Source organism: Pan troglodytes, chromosome 2, assembly GCF_028858775.2.
Source record: "Pan troglodytes isolate AG18354 chromosome 2, NHGRI_mPanTro3-v2.0_pri, whole genome shotgun sequence".
NCBI classification, from domain to species: domain Eukaryota; kingdom Metazoa; phylum Chordata; class Mammalia; order Primates; family Hominidae; genus Pan; species Pan troglodytes.
This window is the reverse complement of record NC_086015.1, coordinates 37,688,210-37,702,243: the sequence shown is the minus strand read 5'-3', so window position 1 is coordinate 37,702,243 and position 14,034 is coordinate 37,688,210. Positions and strand designations below refer to the sequence as shown.

General features: G+C 37.8%; 1 protein-coding gene across 32 annotated transcripts in view; it reads left to right on the top strand.

Annotated features, from left to right (window-relative positions):
* The window catches only part of CLASP2 (cytoplasmic linker associated protein 2), a 221,376-nt gene that overhangs the window by 29,809 nt on the left and 177,533 nt on the right, over positions 1-14,034 (top strand). For all 32 annotated transcript variants that reach the window (XM_024355363.3, XM_054681601.2, XM_054681602.2 and 29 more), the window contains exons 4-6: positions 92-183; positions 1,324-1,399; positions 3,994-4,091. In XM_024355363.3, coding sequence (XP_024211131.1) covers positions 92-183; positions 1,324-1,399; positions 3,994-4,091 — 266 coding nt within the window. The remainder of the gene's footprint in view (positions 1-91; positions 184-1,323; positions 1,400-3,993; positions 4,092-14,034) is intronic.

Sequence of the window (14,034 nt, the reverse complement as noted above, 5' to 3'; positions counted from 1 at the left end):
TAAGGTTGGTAGTAAGATTGGGAAGAAATAAAACATTATAACATGAATAATTTAGTTTTTTGTTATACGTTTTTACTTTTCTTTCAAATAGTACATTTGGGAGCAGTTGGCTTCTGGTTTTAAACACAAGAATTTTCGATCTCGAGAAGGCGTGTGTCTGTGTCTTATTGAAACCTTAAACATGTAAGTTTTATGATTACTGAAAATAACTGTCTTGTTTTTTATTTCTCTAAAAAAACCTCAGTTCACAAAGTCAAGGAAAGCTATGGTAATAACACATTTAAAATTATTAAAGCATATAACTTCATTTGATACCTTTACTGTTCATTTTTTGTGTATGTTATCTTTCATGTTCTTAATTTTTCAGTTATGTAAGTAATAAGTGTTTCTCTTTTTTTCTTTAGTATGTTAATAGTAGCCACCCAAAACAGATGGTCATGGAACTGATATGCTGATAACTTAGTATCTATTTCTGTTCTGGATTGAATTTGGAATTGCTTTTAATTCAATGATATTTCACATATTATAGTCATTTCCCATCCCCACCCTACCCCTCGAGCAGTGTGGGTGGGTACCAGAATCATAGACCAAGCAAAACTTTCCCAGGTAACTGGACAGTGAGGCTGGTAGCTGTGTGTAGAGTTCTGGCTGCCGTAGTTGCCACAGAACTATGACTCTGATCTGAAAAAATGCTAGGACTTTTGTTCTTGCTGTGGATTATTTTTTTAGGTTCTGTGCAATGTCATAGGTCATATGTAGTAGCTTTCAGCTTTTCCTATAGTGCTACTTCCTTTTCTTAACTATATTTTCACTTATTTTCTTTTATTACTTTATAGTCCTTTCTGCCCTCTAGAGCCTATAAGTGTACTCAGTCTGCACAGCTCTTTGTGCTGGGTTTTGGCTCTCCTGCCATAAGCATAAAGATCTTTTAATTTACTTATTTCATTGGAATGCATTTATTTGAGACCAGAGTCTAAAAAAATCACAATTTTAAAAGTGAAAACTCTGATTTTCTTAAGTTATTCATAGGTTGCTAGGTTTAAGACTGCCATTGTTGAACATTTTAATCTATTAGAGTATGTGTTGTCTTCACTGTCAGTTGTGATTATTCAGGTTTGCATACTACGTTGCTTAGAATTATTTTTTGCTACATTGCTTAGAATTATTTTTTGCTTATGTCTCATATCCTTCATGTTTTAATGATGTGTGCCCATCCTGTCCACTATATTTGTTATATTGCTACAAACAAGAAGGTATAAGGATATTTTGTTTACTGTTTATTAAAAACAAATTTTCTTTATTTTTTTCTCAAATTACATTTAGTTTTGGGGCTCAGCCACTAGTCATCAGCAAATTGATACCACATTTGTGTATCCTGTTTGGAGACTCCAACAGTCAGGTAAAATTTTATTTACATTCAAGCATTGACTGATTTTTTGGCTACCATTTCTTTTCTAGTCCTCTTATTCTATTTTTAAAAAAGAAGAGAGAGGGTGGAGGGGGATGCTGAAATCAAGATTTTACCTCATTAAAAAAAATCCATCAAAGTTAGTTTTTAAAAACATTATATTCATGAAAGTTGCTTATGTTTGTCAGTTGTTTGGCTAGTAGTAAGGACAGATGGGACTTAATGGTTAGTTCTTGAGTGTGAGAGACTGAGTAACAAAGAGCTTAGATTCCCTGCTACAGTCTACCTGTATGTTAATTGTGGGCACAGATTGTCAGCTTCCTTTGGTTATTGCTGAAATTGGCTGCATAACATTTTGCAATTGTAAGAACCCTACTTAACAGAGAGGATTTATATCAGTGGTATATCAGTTATTAGAAACTTTTTTATCTGAACTGTCTATACCAGCGGCCCCCAACCTTTTTGGCACCAGGGACAGTTTTTCCATGGGCGGGGTAGGGATGGTTTTGGGATGAAACTGTTCTACCTCAGATCATCAGGTATTAGTTAGATTCTCATAAGGAGTATGCGACCTAGATCCCCTCACATGCACAGTTCAAAATAGGGTTTGTGCTTCTATGAGAATCTAATGCTGCCACCGATCTGACAGGAGGTAGAGTTCAGGCGGTAAAGCTTGCTTCCCTGCCGCTCACCTCCTGTTGTGGTCCTTGAACAGGCTACGAACCCATATGAGTCCATGGCCTGGGGCTTGGGGATCCCTGGTCTATACTATAGGTATAATACAGGGATGTGTTCTGGTTCATGTCCCTCATGGTGAACTTGAATCTTGACTGTAACCTTTTGGCTCAGCTTGGCGATTTGGAGTGACCTCAGGAAAGATTTTCCCTTCTTTTAGATCCTACCTGCTCTGAAGACGTTTGCAGAGAATTCTACTGTCTCTTCAGTTGCTATTTCACAATGAGCTGTGCAAGGGAACTAGAGCTACCTTTCAAATTCCTGTATTCAGACCACATTCTTTTTTTTTCCTTTTATTATAGCAAATATAATATAAAATTTACCATTCTAACCATTTTTAAGTGTAAGTTCAGTGGCATTACGTACATTCACATTGTTTTGCAACACCCATCACCACCATCTAGCTCCAGAACTTCTTCATCTTCCCAGACTGAAACCCTGTACCCATGAAACAGCAACTCCCCAGTCCCTGGCAGTCCCCCGTCACACCCCCGGCGCCCCCTCCCCCTCCCCAGCTCCTGGCAACCACTATTCTCCTTTCTGTCTTTGTGAATTTGACTGTTCTGTGTACCTCATAGAAGTAGAATGATAGAATATTTGTTCTTTTGTGTCTGGCTTGTTTATTTAGCATAATATCTTCAAGGTACGTCCGTCTTGTAGCATGTATCAGAATTTCCTTCCCTTCTTTTTTAGGCTGAATAATATTCCATCGTGTGTATATAGCACATTTGGTTTATCCATTTATCTGTGGATGGACATTTTGGTTGTTTCCACATTTGGCTGTTGTGAATAATGCTGCTGTGAATATTAGTGTAAAAAGTATCTGTTTGAGTTCAGGCCACATTCTTGAAATGCAGTCTTAATACAGGAAAATACATTAACCATTATCATAATTTGTATTAATATAATTATTGGCAGTTGTTTACATAATCTTACTACAGATAGGATTTTTTTTTTTTTTTTTTCTGAGACGGAGTTTCGCTCTTGTTGCCCAAGCTGGAGTGCAATGGCGTGATCCTGGCTCACTGCAACCTCCACCTCCCTGGTTCAAGCGATTCTCCTGCCTCGGCCTCTCAAGTAGCTGGGATTACAGGCACGTGCCACCACGCTGGGCTAATTTTTTGTGTTTTTAGTAGAAATGGGGTTTCACCGTGGTAGCCAGGCTGGTCTCAAACTCCTGACCTCAGGTGAACCGCCAGCCTTGGTCTCCCAACGTGCTGCGATTACAGGCATGAGCCACCGTGCCGGGCCTACAAATAGATTTATTATTTTATTTATTTATTTATTTATTTATTTATTTATTTAGAGATGGAGTCTTGCTCTGTCGCCCAGCCTGGAGGGCAGTGGCACGATCTTGGCTCACTGCAACCTCCACCTCCCTGGTTCAAGCAATTCCCCTGCCTCAGCCTCCTGAGTAGCTGGGATTACAGGCGCATGCCACCATGCCCAGCTAATGTTTTTGTATTTTTCGTAGAGGCGGGGTTTCACCATGTTGGCCAGACTGGTCTCAAACTCCTGACATCAGGCAATCCACCCTCCTTGGCCTCCCAAAGTGCTGGGATTACAGGCATGAGCCACCGTGCCCGGCCACAAATAGATTTTTTAAAAGCTTAATAAGTAACTTTTATTGACAAGTTTCTCAAATTTCTGTAAAATCATCTTTTAGTAGTTTTTTCTAGAAGTATCTTGGCAGGCCCTCTTGTTTTTTTACTGATGACAAGCCATATATGCAGGGGCATTAAAATCCACTTAGAGCTTCAAGTTGGTCTGTTAGTGTAATGTTACCTTGAGATGAAGTATTTTATTGTATCATATATAAGTTTATTAAAAAGTTCTGAATTCTTTGACAGGTGAGAGATGCTGCAATATTGGCTATAGTGGAGATTTATAGACATGTGGGAGAAAAAGTGAGGATGGATCTTTATAAGAGAGGAATTCCCCCTGCTAGGTAAGTCTTGCTAAATTTGGTTCTTTTTTTTTTTTCACCACTAGTTTTAAAAGTTTTCATTTTATTTGTGTATTTCAATGTATTTTTTATTTATTTATTTATTTATTTTTTTGAGATGGAGTCTTGCTCTTGTTGCCCAGGCTGGAGTGCAATGGCGCGATCTTGGCTCACCACAACCTCTGACTCCTGGGTTCAAGTGATTCTTCTGCCTCAGCCTCCCGAGTAGCTGGGATTAGAGGCGCTTGCCACCATGCCCAGCTAATTTTTTGTATTTTTAGTAGAGACGGGGTTTTTCCATGTTGGTCAGGCTGGTCTCAAACTCTCAACCTCAGGTGATCCACCCACCTCAGCCTCCCCAAGTGCTGGGATTACAGGCATGAGTCACTGCACCTGGCCTATTTTAATTTTTTTTTTCTTTTGAGACAGAGTCTTGCTCAGGCTGGAGTGCAGTAGCACAATCTTGGCTCACTGCAACCTCTGCATCCTGGGCTCAAGTGATTCCCCTATCTCAGCCTCCCAAGTAGCTGGGACTACAGGCATACGCCACCACACCTGGCTGATTTTTGCATTTTTAGTTGAGATGGTTTCATCATGTTGACCAGGTTGGTCTCGAACTCCTGACCTCAAGTGATCTGCCCACCTCAGCTCCCTAAAGTGCTGGGATTAGGTGAGAGCCACCGTACCCAGCCTGTGTATTTAAATAGGTTCAAATTTTTGAAATTTTTTTTGTTTTGTTTGTTTTTGAGACAGGGTCTGGCCCTGTTGCCTAGGCTGCAGTGCAGTGTTACGATCTCGGCTTACTGCAACCTCCACCTCCCGGGCTGAAGCCATCCTCTCACCTCAGCTTCCCAAGTAGCTGGGACAACAGACGTGTGCCACCGCGCTTGGCTACTTTTTGTATTTTTTGTAGAGATAGGGTTTCACCATGTTGCCCAGGCTGGTCTTGAACTCCGGAGCTCAAGCAGTCCTCCTGCCTCAGTCTCTCTGGAATTATGGGCGTGAACCACTGCAGTCAGCTGAAATGTTTTAAAATTCAAAAGATACAAAAGGATATATATGTTGTCACCATTTAAAAAGTTCTTAAGGTCCTGTAATATTTTTTGTCATTGTTTCATTATATATTCATTTATTATTTAGTATGTAATTATGTACCATTATCAAGTAATCATCCTTTGATACCAGGTGGTAATAGTCATTATTTGGGAGATGCTTGAGCAAGGATTTACTAAAAATATTAATTAATTCATCAAGTAAATCCTTTAAAAGTATGTACTGTTGAAAGGTACCATACAATTTATTGGGTAACAGAAACTGTATGAGAATCAGTTTTTTAAAAGCTTAATAAGTAACCAATTGTAGGGTTCTTACAATTGCAAAATGTTATACAGCCTATTTCAGCAATAACCAAAGGAAGCTGACAATCTGTGCCCACAATTAACATACAGGTAGACTGTAGCAGGGAATCTAAGCTCTTTGTTACTCAGTCTCTCACACTCAAGAACTAACCATTAAGTCCCATCTATCCTTACTTCTAGCCAAACAACTGACAGTTTGTTTTTGTTTTTGTTTTTGTTTTTTAAATTAGTCACTACTCTTAAAACCTGTTCAACTAAAAAGGAAATCAAGAATATATGAGTAGTGTGGCGTTAGTCAGATCACTAAAGATCCTGCTGATAATCTTCTAGTGTATCAGAAAATATTTTTCAATGGCTTTTTTTCTTTACTGCTTCTCAGTTTATATACTTTTATTAAGGGTATTTGTATTAAAGTATTTCTTTTTCTTCATAATGAAATTTTGAGGGCATTCACTAAAGGAATTTTTTTAAACTTTTTATTAGGATATTTAGCATTTCAAACAAATACTCAAGTAGGTGGAATAAAATACTTGGTTTAAACAATTATCAGTGTGTATCCAGTTTTTTGTGTTACACCCTAGACTACTTACCCTCGTGCTGTATTATGTTGAAGCAAGTCCAAGTTATAACATTTCACTTGTAAATATTTCAATGTATTTTTAAAAGAAAAAAATTTTTGTCAGTCACAATACCATCATCACACTCCATAAAGTTTTTTTTTCATATAATTCTATAATATCAAATATGTAGTTAGGGTTCAAATTTCCAGTTGTTTCATAAATATCATAAGTGTGTGTCTTAATCTGTTTTGTGTTGCTGTAAAGGAATATCTAAGGCTGGGTAATTTATAAAGAAAAGACATTTATTTGGCTCATGATTCAGGGGCTATACAAGAAGCATTGTGCCAGCATTTGCTAGGCTTCTGGTGAGGGCCTCTCACAGCTTCTACTCACAGTGGAAAGTGATGAGGAGGTGGTGTTTGCAGAGATCACCTGGCCAGAGAGGAAGCTAGAGAACAAGAGTCAGGCTCTTTTTAACTACCAGCTCTCCTAGGAACTAACCTAGGAAGAACTCATTCACTCTTCCCTGCCCCAGGGAGGACAGGACATTAATCTATTCATGAAGGATCCACACCCATGACCCAAACACCTCCCATTAGGTCTCACCTCCAACGTTAGAGATCAGATTTCAGCTTGAGGCTTGGAGGGATCAAATTCAAACCATAGTAGTATGTATGTGCTTTTAACAGTTTGTTGAACCAGGGTCCAAATAAAGTCTATATGTTATATTATGTTTTGTTAAGTCTTTTAAAACCTTTATGTACTCCAACACTCTTTTATCCTTGTGTTTTATTTGTTGAATAAGCTGACAGTTTATTCTGTGAAGTTTCCCCCATTCTGGAGTTTGCCAATTCTTTTCCTGTGGTATATAGTTTAACATGTTATTTTCTCTTCATATCCTGTAATTGTATAGTTAAATCTAGAGATTTCAACAGATATTTGGTGGGGTGATGTCAGGAAGAGCAAGGCGACTTTACGGGTGGTGATGTGTTCTAGTATGATGTGTTTCATTATATTTGATTGTCTCTCTTAGCAGCAGTTGTTTGCCAATACCAATTATTTGCTGGTAATAAGATTGTCTCAGAAATAAGCTTTTTGTTGACTTGATCATCTATTCATTTTCTACTTCCAGGGCTAACAAGAATTCCATTTGAGTAAATTCTACATCATTTTATGGATGAAAGAAAGAAGTGATGTTAACATATGTATTTGTGTGTGTGTGTGTATGTATACATTATATCTTTTCTAAATTTATATTGAAATTACTTTATTCTTTTTTTTTTTTTTTTGAGATGGAGTCTCGCTCTGTCACCCAGGCTGGAGTGCAGTGGCGCGATCTCGGCTCACTGCAACCTTCGCCTCCCGGGTTCAAGCAATTCTCCTGCCTCAGCCTCCTGAGTAGCTGGGATTACAGGCACATGCCACCATGCCCAGCTAATTTTTGTATTTTTAGTAGAGACGGGGTTTCGCCATGTTGGTCAGGCTGTTCTCAAACTCCTGACCTCGTGATCCGCCTGCCTCGGCCTCCCAAAGTGCTGGGATTACAGGTGTGAGCCACTGCACCTAGCTTTATTATTGTTAAATAGATTTTAATTTAATTTTTTTGAGACAAGGTCTTACTCCTGCCCAGGCTGGAATGCAGTGGCGTGACCACGGTTCACTGCAGCCTCAACCTCTTGGCCCCAAGCAATCCTCCCACTTCAGCCTCCTGAGTAGCTGGGACTACAGATGCACACCACAACACCTGGCTAATTTTTAAAATTTTTTTGTAGAGACAGGGTCTCCCTATGTTGTCCAGGCTGGTCTTTAACTTCTGGGCTCAAGCAATTCTCCTGCCTCAGCCTCCCAAAGTTCTGGGATTATAGGCATGAACCACCATGCCTGGCTAGACTTTATTTTTAGAGCACTTTTAGGTTCACGGTAAAATTAAGTGAAGGTACAGAGATTTCCCATATACTCTGTCCCTATACATGCCTAGCCTCTCCCATTATCAATATTCCTCAACAGAGTGGTACATTTGTTATAATTGATGAACCTACATTGACATATCATTATTACCCAAAGATTATAGTTTGCACTAGGGGTGACCCTTGGTGTTATATATTTCATGGGTTTGGACAGATGTGCAATGACATGTGTCCGCTATTGTGGTATCATACAGAATAGTTTTACTGCCTTAAAAGTCCGTAATGTTTCATCTGTTTATCCCTCCCTCTGGCCTAATCCTTGGCAACATTCATCTTTTTACTGTCTCCATATAGTTACATTCATACAATATGTAGCTTTTTCAAATTGGCTTCTTTCACTTCATAATACATATTTTAAGTTTTCTCCATGACTTTTCATGGCTTGATAGCTCATTTCTTTTTAGGGTTGAAAACTTTTCCATTATCTGGAAGTACCACAGTTTTTCCATTCTACTGTGGGACATCTAATTTGCTTCCAAGTTTTGGCAATTATGAACAAAACTGCTAAAAATGTGAGTTTGCAGGCTTTGTGTGGACATACATTTTTGTCTCCTTTGGGTAAATACCAAAGAATGCAATCACTGTGTTGCATGGTAAGAGTATGTTTAATTTTGTAAGAAGTTGCCAGACTGTCTTCCAAAGTGCTTGTACCATTTTGTATTCCCACCAGCAGTGAAGGAGAGTTCCTATTGCTTCACATTCTCGCCAGTATTTGATCTTGTCAGTGTTTTGGGTTTTGGCCATTTTAGCAGGTATTTAGTGGTATCATGTTTTAATTTTGCATTTCCCTGATGACCTATGATTTGGAGTACCTTTTTGTATGCTTGTTTGCCATCTGTATATCTTCTCTGGTGAGATGTTTGTTCAGATCTTTTGCCCTTATTTAAAATGGATTGTTAACTTTCTTATTGTTGAGTTTTAAGAGTTCTTTTTTTTATTTTGGGAAGCAGTCCTTTAACAGATGTGTCTTTTGCAAATATTTTCTCCCACTCTGTGGCTTGTCTTCTCATTCTCTTGATGGTGTCTTTCAAAGAGAAGAAAGTTTTAATTTTAATGAAGTTCAACTTATCAGTTATTTCTTTCATGGTTCATGCTTTTGGTGTTGTTTTAAAAAGTCATCACCAAACCAAAGGTCAATTAGATTTTCTCCTATGTTATCTTCTAATAGTTTCATAGTTTTGCTTTTTATATTTAGTTCTGTGATCCATTTGAATTAATTTTTGGGAAGGATGTAGGTCTGTATCTAGATTCATGTTTTTGTTTGTGAATGTCCAGTTGACCTAGCACAGTTTTTTGAAGAAACTATCTTTTATTCTTTATATTGACTTTGTCCCTTTTCCAAAGATCACTTTTATCATATTTATGTGGTTCTCTTTCTGTTCCATTGATCCATTTGTCTGTTCTTTCACTAATACTACGCTGCCCGTAGTTTTGTAAGTTAGGTAGTGTCAATCTTCCAAATTTGTTCTTTTCCTTTAATAATGTGTTAGCTATTCTAGATCTTTTGCCTCTCCCTATAAATTTTAAAATTGTTTTGTTGTTATCCACAAAATAACTTGGCTGGAATATTGATTGGAATTGCGTTGAATCCATAGATCAAGTTGGGAAGAACTGACATCTTGAAAATACCGAGCCTTCCTATCCATGAATGTGGAATATGTCTCAATTTATTTCTTATTTTTTGGTTTCTTGCATCAGAGCTTTGTACTTTTCCTCGTAAAGTCTTACACTTATTTCGTTAGATTTATACCTTTATGTAGATCTGAGTTTTTGACCTGTATCATTTTCCTTCTCTCTAAAGAACTCCTTTTTAACATTTCTTGCACTACTGGCAACAAATTCCTTCAATCTTTTTTCGAGAAAGTCTTTATTTCTTCTTTACTTTTAAAGGATAATTTTACTGGGTATAGAATTCTAGATTGGTAGAAAAGAAAACTAAGAAGAATTGTAGATTAGTGTGTTTTTTCTGTCAACACTTTAAATATTTCACTTCACTTTCTTCTTGCTTGAACAAAGAGAAGTGGGATGTAGTTTTTATCTTTGCTCCTCTATAGGCAGTGTTTTTTTCCCCCTCTGGTTACTTTGAGAATATTTTTCTTTATTTTTGATTTACTATAGTTTGAATATGATATGTGTAAGTGTAGTTCTTTTGTCATTTGTTCTGCTTGGTGTTCTCTGAGCTTCCTGGATCTGCGGTTTGGTATCTGGCATTAATTTGGGAAATTCTCCATGATTATTGTTTCAAATACTTTTTTTCAAATATTCTTTCTGTTCTTTCTTGTTCTATTATCCCCATTAACATGTATGTTACATCTTTTATAGATGCCCCACAGTTCTTGGATAGTCTCTTCTGTTTTGTTTTCCAATCTCTTTTTTCTTTGCTTTTTCAGTTTTGGAGAATTCTATTGAGATTTCCTCAAGCTCAGAGATACATCAGTGTGCAGTCTAGTAATAAGCCCAATAAGGACATTCTTTAATTTTATTAAGTTTTTCATCTCCAGCTTTTTTTTTTTTTTTTTTTTGGTACTTTGTTAGAATTTCTTTCTCTCTTCTTACCTATCTACTTTTTTTTTTTCCTTTTTGGCATGCTATCTGCCTCATTCTTTGGAGCCCTTAGCTATTAATCATAGTTTTTGTTTTTAAACTTTAGATAAATTTTTTATTTTATAAAATAGGAATAATTTTTTTTTTCAGGCAGCAAGCCCCACGTGTGTTAGACATTTTTTTTTATTTTTTATTTATTATTATTATTATACTTTAAGTTTTAGGGTACATGTGCACTGTGCAGGTTAGTTACATATGTATACATGTGACATGCTGGTGTGCTGCACCCACTAACTCGTCATCTAGCATTAGGTATATCTCCCAATGCTATCCCTCCCCCCTCCCCCCACCCCACAACAGTCCCCAGAGTGTGATGTTCCCCTTCCTGTGTCCATGTGTTCTCATCGTTCAGTTCCCACCTATGAGTGAGAACATGCGGTGTTTGGTTTTTTGTCCTTGTGATAGTTTACTGAGAATGATGATTTCCAACTTCATCCATGTCCCTACAAAGGACATGAACTCATCATTTTTTATGGCTACATAGTATTCCATGGTGTATATGTGCCACATTTTCTTAATCCAGTCTATCATCGTTGGACATTTGGGTTGGTTCCAAGTCTTTGCTATTGTGAATAGTGCCGCAATAAACATAAATGTGCATGTGTCTTTATAGCAGCATGATTTATAGTCCTTTGGGTATATACCCAGTAATGGGATGGCTGGGTCAAATGGTATTTCTAGTTGTAGGTCCCTGAGGAATCGCCACACTGACTTCCACAATGGTTGAACTAGTTTACAGTCCCACCAACAGTGTAAAAGTGTTCCTATTTCTCCACATCCTCTCCAGCACCTGTTGTTTCCTGACTTTTTAATGATTGCCATTCTAACTGGTGTGAGATGATATCTCATTGTAGTTTTGATTTGCATTTCTCTGATGGCCAGTGATGGTGAGCATTTTTTCATGTGTTTTTTGGCTGCATAAATGGCTTCTTTTGAGAAGTGTCTGTTCATGTCCTTCGCCCACTTTTTGATGGGGTTGTTTGTTTTTTCCGTGTAAATTTGTTCGAGTTCATTCTAGATATTAGCCCTTTGTCAGATGAGTAGGTTGTGAAAATTTTCTCCCATTTTGTAGGTTGCCTGTTCACTCTGATGGTAGTTTCTTTTGCTGTGCAGAAGCTCTTTAGTCTAATTAGATCCCATTTGTCAATTTCGGCTTTTGGTGCCATAGCTTTTGGTGTTTTAGACATGAAGTCCTTGCCCGTGCCTATGTCCTGAATGGTAATGCCTAGGTTTTCTTCTAGGGTTTTTATGGTTTTAGGTCTAACGTTTAAGTCTTTAATCCATCTTGAATTGATTTTTGTCTAAGGTGTAAGGAAGGGATCCAGTTTCAGCTTTCTCCATATGGCTAGCCAGTTTTCCCAGCACCATTTATTAAATAGGGAATCCTTTCCCCATTGCTTGTTTTTCTCAGGTTTGTCAAAGATCAGATAGTTGTAGATATGCGGCGTTATTTCTGAGGGCTCTGTTCTGTTCCATTGATCTATATCTCTGTTTTGGTACCAGTACCATGCTGTTTTGGTTACTGTAGCCTTGTAGTATAGTTTGAAGTCAGGTAGCGTGATGCCTCCGGCTTTGTTCTTTTGGCTTAGGATTGACTTGGCAATGCGGGCTCTTTTTGGTTCCATATGAACTTTAAAGTAGTTTTTTCCAAGTCTGTGAAGAAAGTCATTGGTAGCTTGATGGGGATGGCATTGAATCTATAAATTACCTTGGGCAGTATGGCCATTTTCACGATATTGATTCTTCCTACCCATGAGCATGGAATGTTCTTCCATTTGTTTGTATCCTCTTTAATTTCATTGAGCAGTGGTTTGTAGTTCTCCTTGAAGAGGTCCTTCACATCCCTTGTAAGGTGGATTCCTAGGTATTTTATTCTCTTTGAAGCAATTGTGAATGGGAGTTCACTCATGATTTGGCTGTTTGTCTGTTATTGGTGTATAAGAATGCTTGTGATTTTTGTACATTGATTTTGTATCCTGAGACTTTGCTGAAGTTGCTTATCAACTTAAGGAGATTTTGGGCTGAGACAGTGGGGTTTTCTAGATATACAATCATGTCGTCTGCAAACAGGGACAATTTGACTTCCCCTTTTCCTAATTGAATACCCTTTATTTCCTTCTCCTGCCTAATTGCGCTGGCCAGAACTTCCAACACTATGTTGAATAGGAGTGGTGAGAGAGGGCATCCCTGTCTTGTGCCAGTTTTCAAAGGGAATGCTTCCAGTTTTTGCCCATTCAGTATGATATTGGCTGTGGGTTTGTCATAGATAGCTCTTATTATTTTGAGATATGTCCCATCAATACCTAATTTATTGAGAGTTTTTAGCATGAAGGTTGTTGAATTTTGTCAAAGGCCTTTTCTGCATCTATTGAGATAATCATGTGGTTTTTGTCTTTGGTTCTGTTTATATGCTGGAATATATTTATTGATTTGCATATATTGAACCAGCCTTGCATCCCAGGGATGAAGCCCACTTGATCATGGTGGATAAGCTTTTTGATGTGCTGCTGGATTCGGTTTGCCAGTATTTTATTGAGGATTTTTGCATCAATGTTCATCAAGGATATTGGTCTAAAGTTCTCTTTTTTGGTTGTGTCTCTGCCAGGCTTTGGTATCAGGATGATGCTGGCCTCATAAAATGAGTTAGGGAGGATTCCCTCTTTTTCTATTGATTGGAATAGTTTCAGAAGGAGTGGTACCAGCTCCTCCTTGTACCTCTGGTAGAATTCGGCTGTGAATGCATCTGGTCCTGGACTCTTTTTGGTTGGTAAGCTATTGATTATTGCCACAATTTCAGCTCCTGTTATTGGTCTATTCAGAGATTCAACTTCTTCCTGGTTTAGTCTTGGGAGGGTGTATGTGTCCAGGAATTTATCCATTTCTTCTAGATTTTCTAGTTTATTTGCGTAGAGGTGTTTGTAGTATTCTCTGATGGTAGTTTGTATTTCTGTGGGATCGGTGGTGATATCCCCTTTATCATTTTTTATTGTGTCTATTTGATTCTTCTCTCTTTTTTTCTCTATTAGTCTTGCTAGCAGTCTTATCAATTTTGTTGATCCTTTCAAAAAACCAGCTCCTGGATTTATTAATTTTTTGAAGGGTTTTTTGTGTCTCTATTTCCTTCAGTTTTGCTCTGATTTTAGTTATTTCTTGCCTTCTGCTAGCTTTTGAATGTGTTTGCTCTTGCTTTTCTAGTTCTTTTAATTGTGATGTTAGGGTGTCAATTTTGGATCTTTCCTGCTTTCTCTTGTGGGCATTTAGTGCTATAAATTTCCCTCTACACACTGCTTTGAATGTGTCCCAGAGATTCTGGTATGTTGTGTCTTTGTTCTCGTTGGTTTCAAAGAACATCTTCATTTCTGCCTTCATTTCGTTATGTACCCAGTAGTCATTCAGGAGCAGGTTGTTCAGTTTCCATGTAGTTGAGTGGTTTTGAGTGAGTTTCTTAATGCTGAGT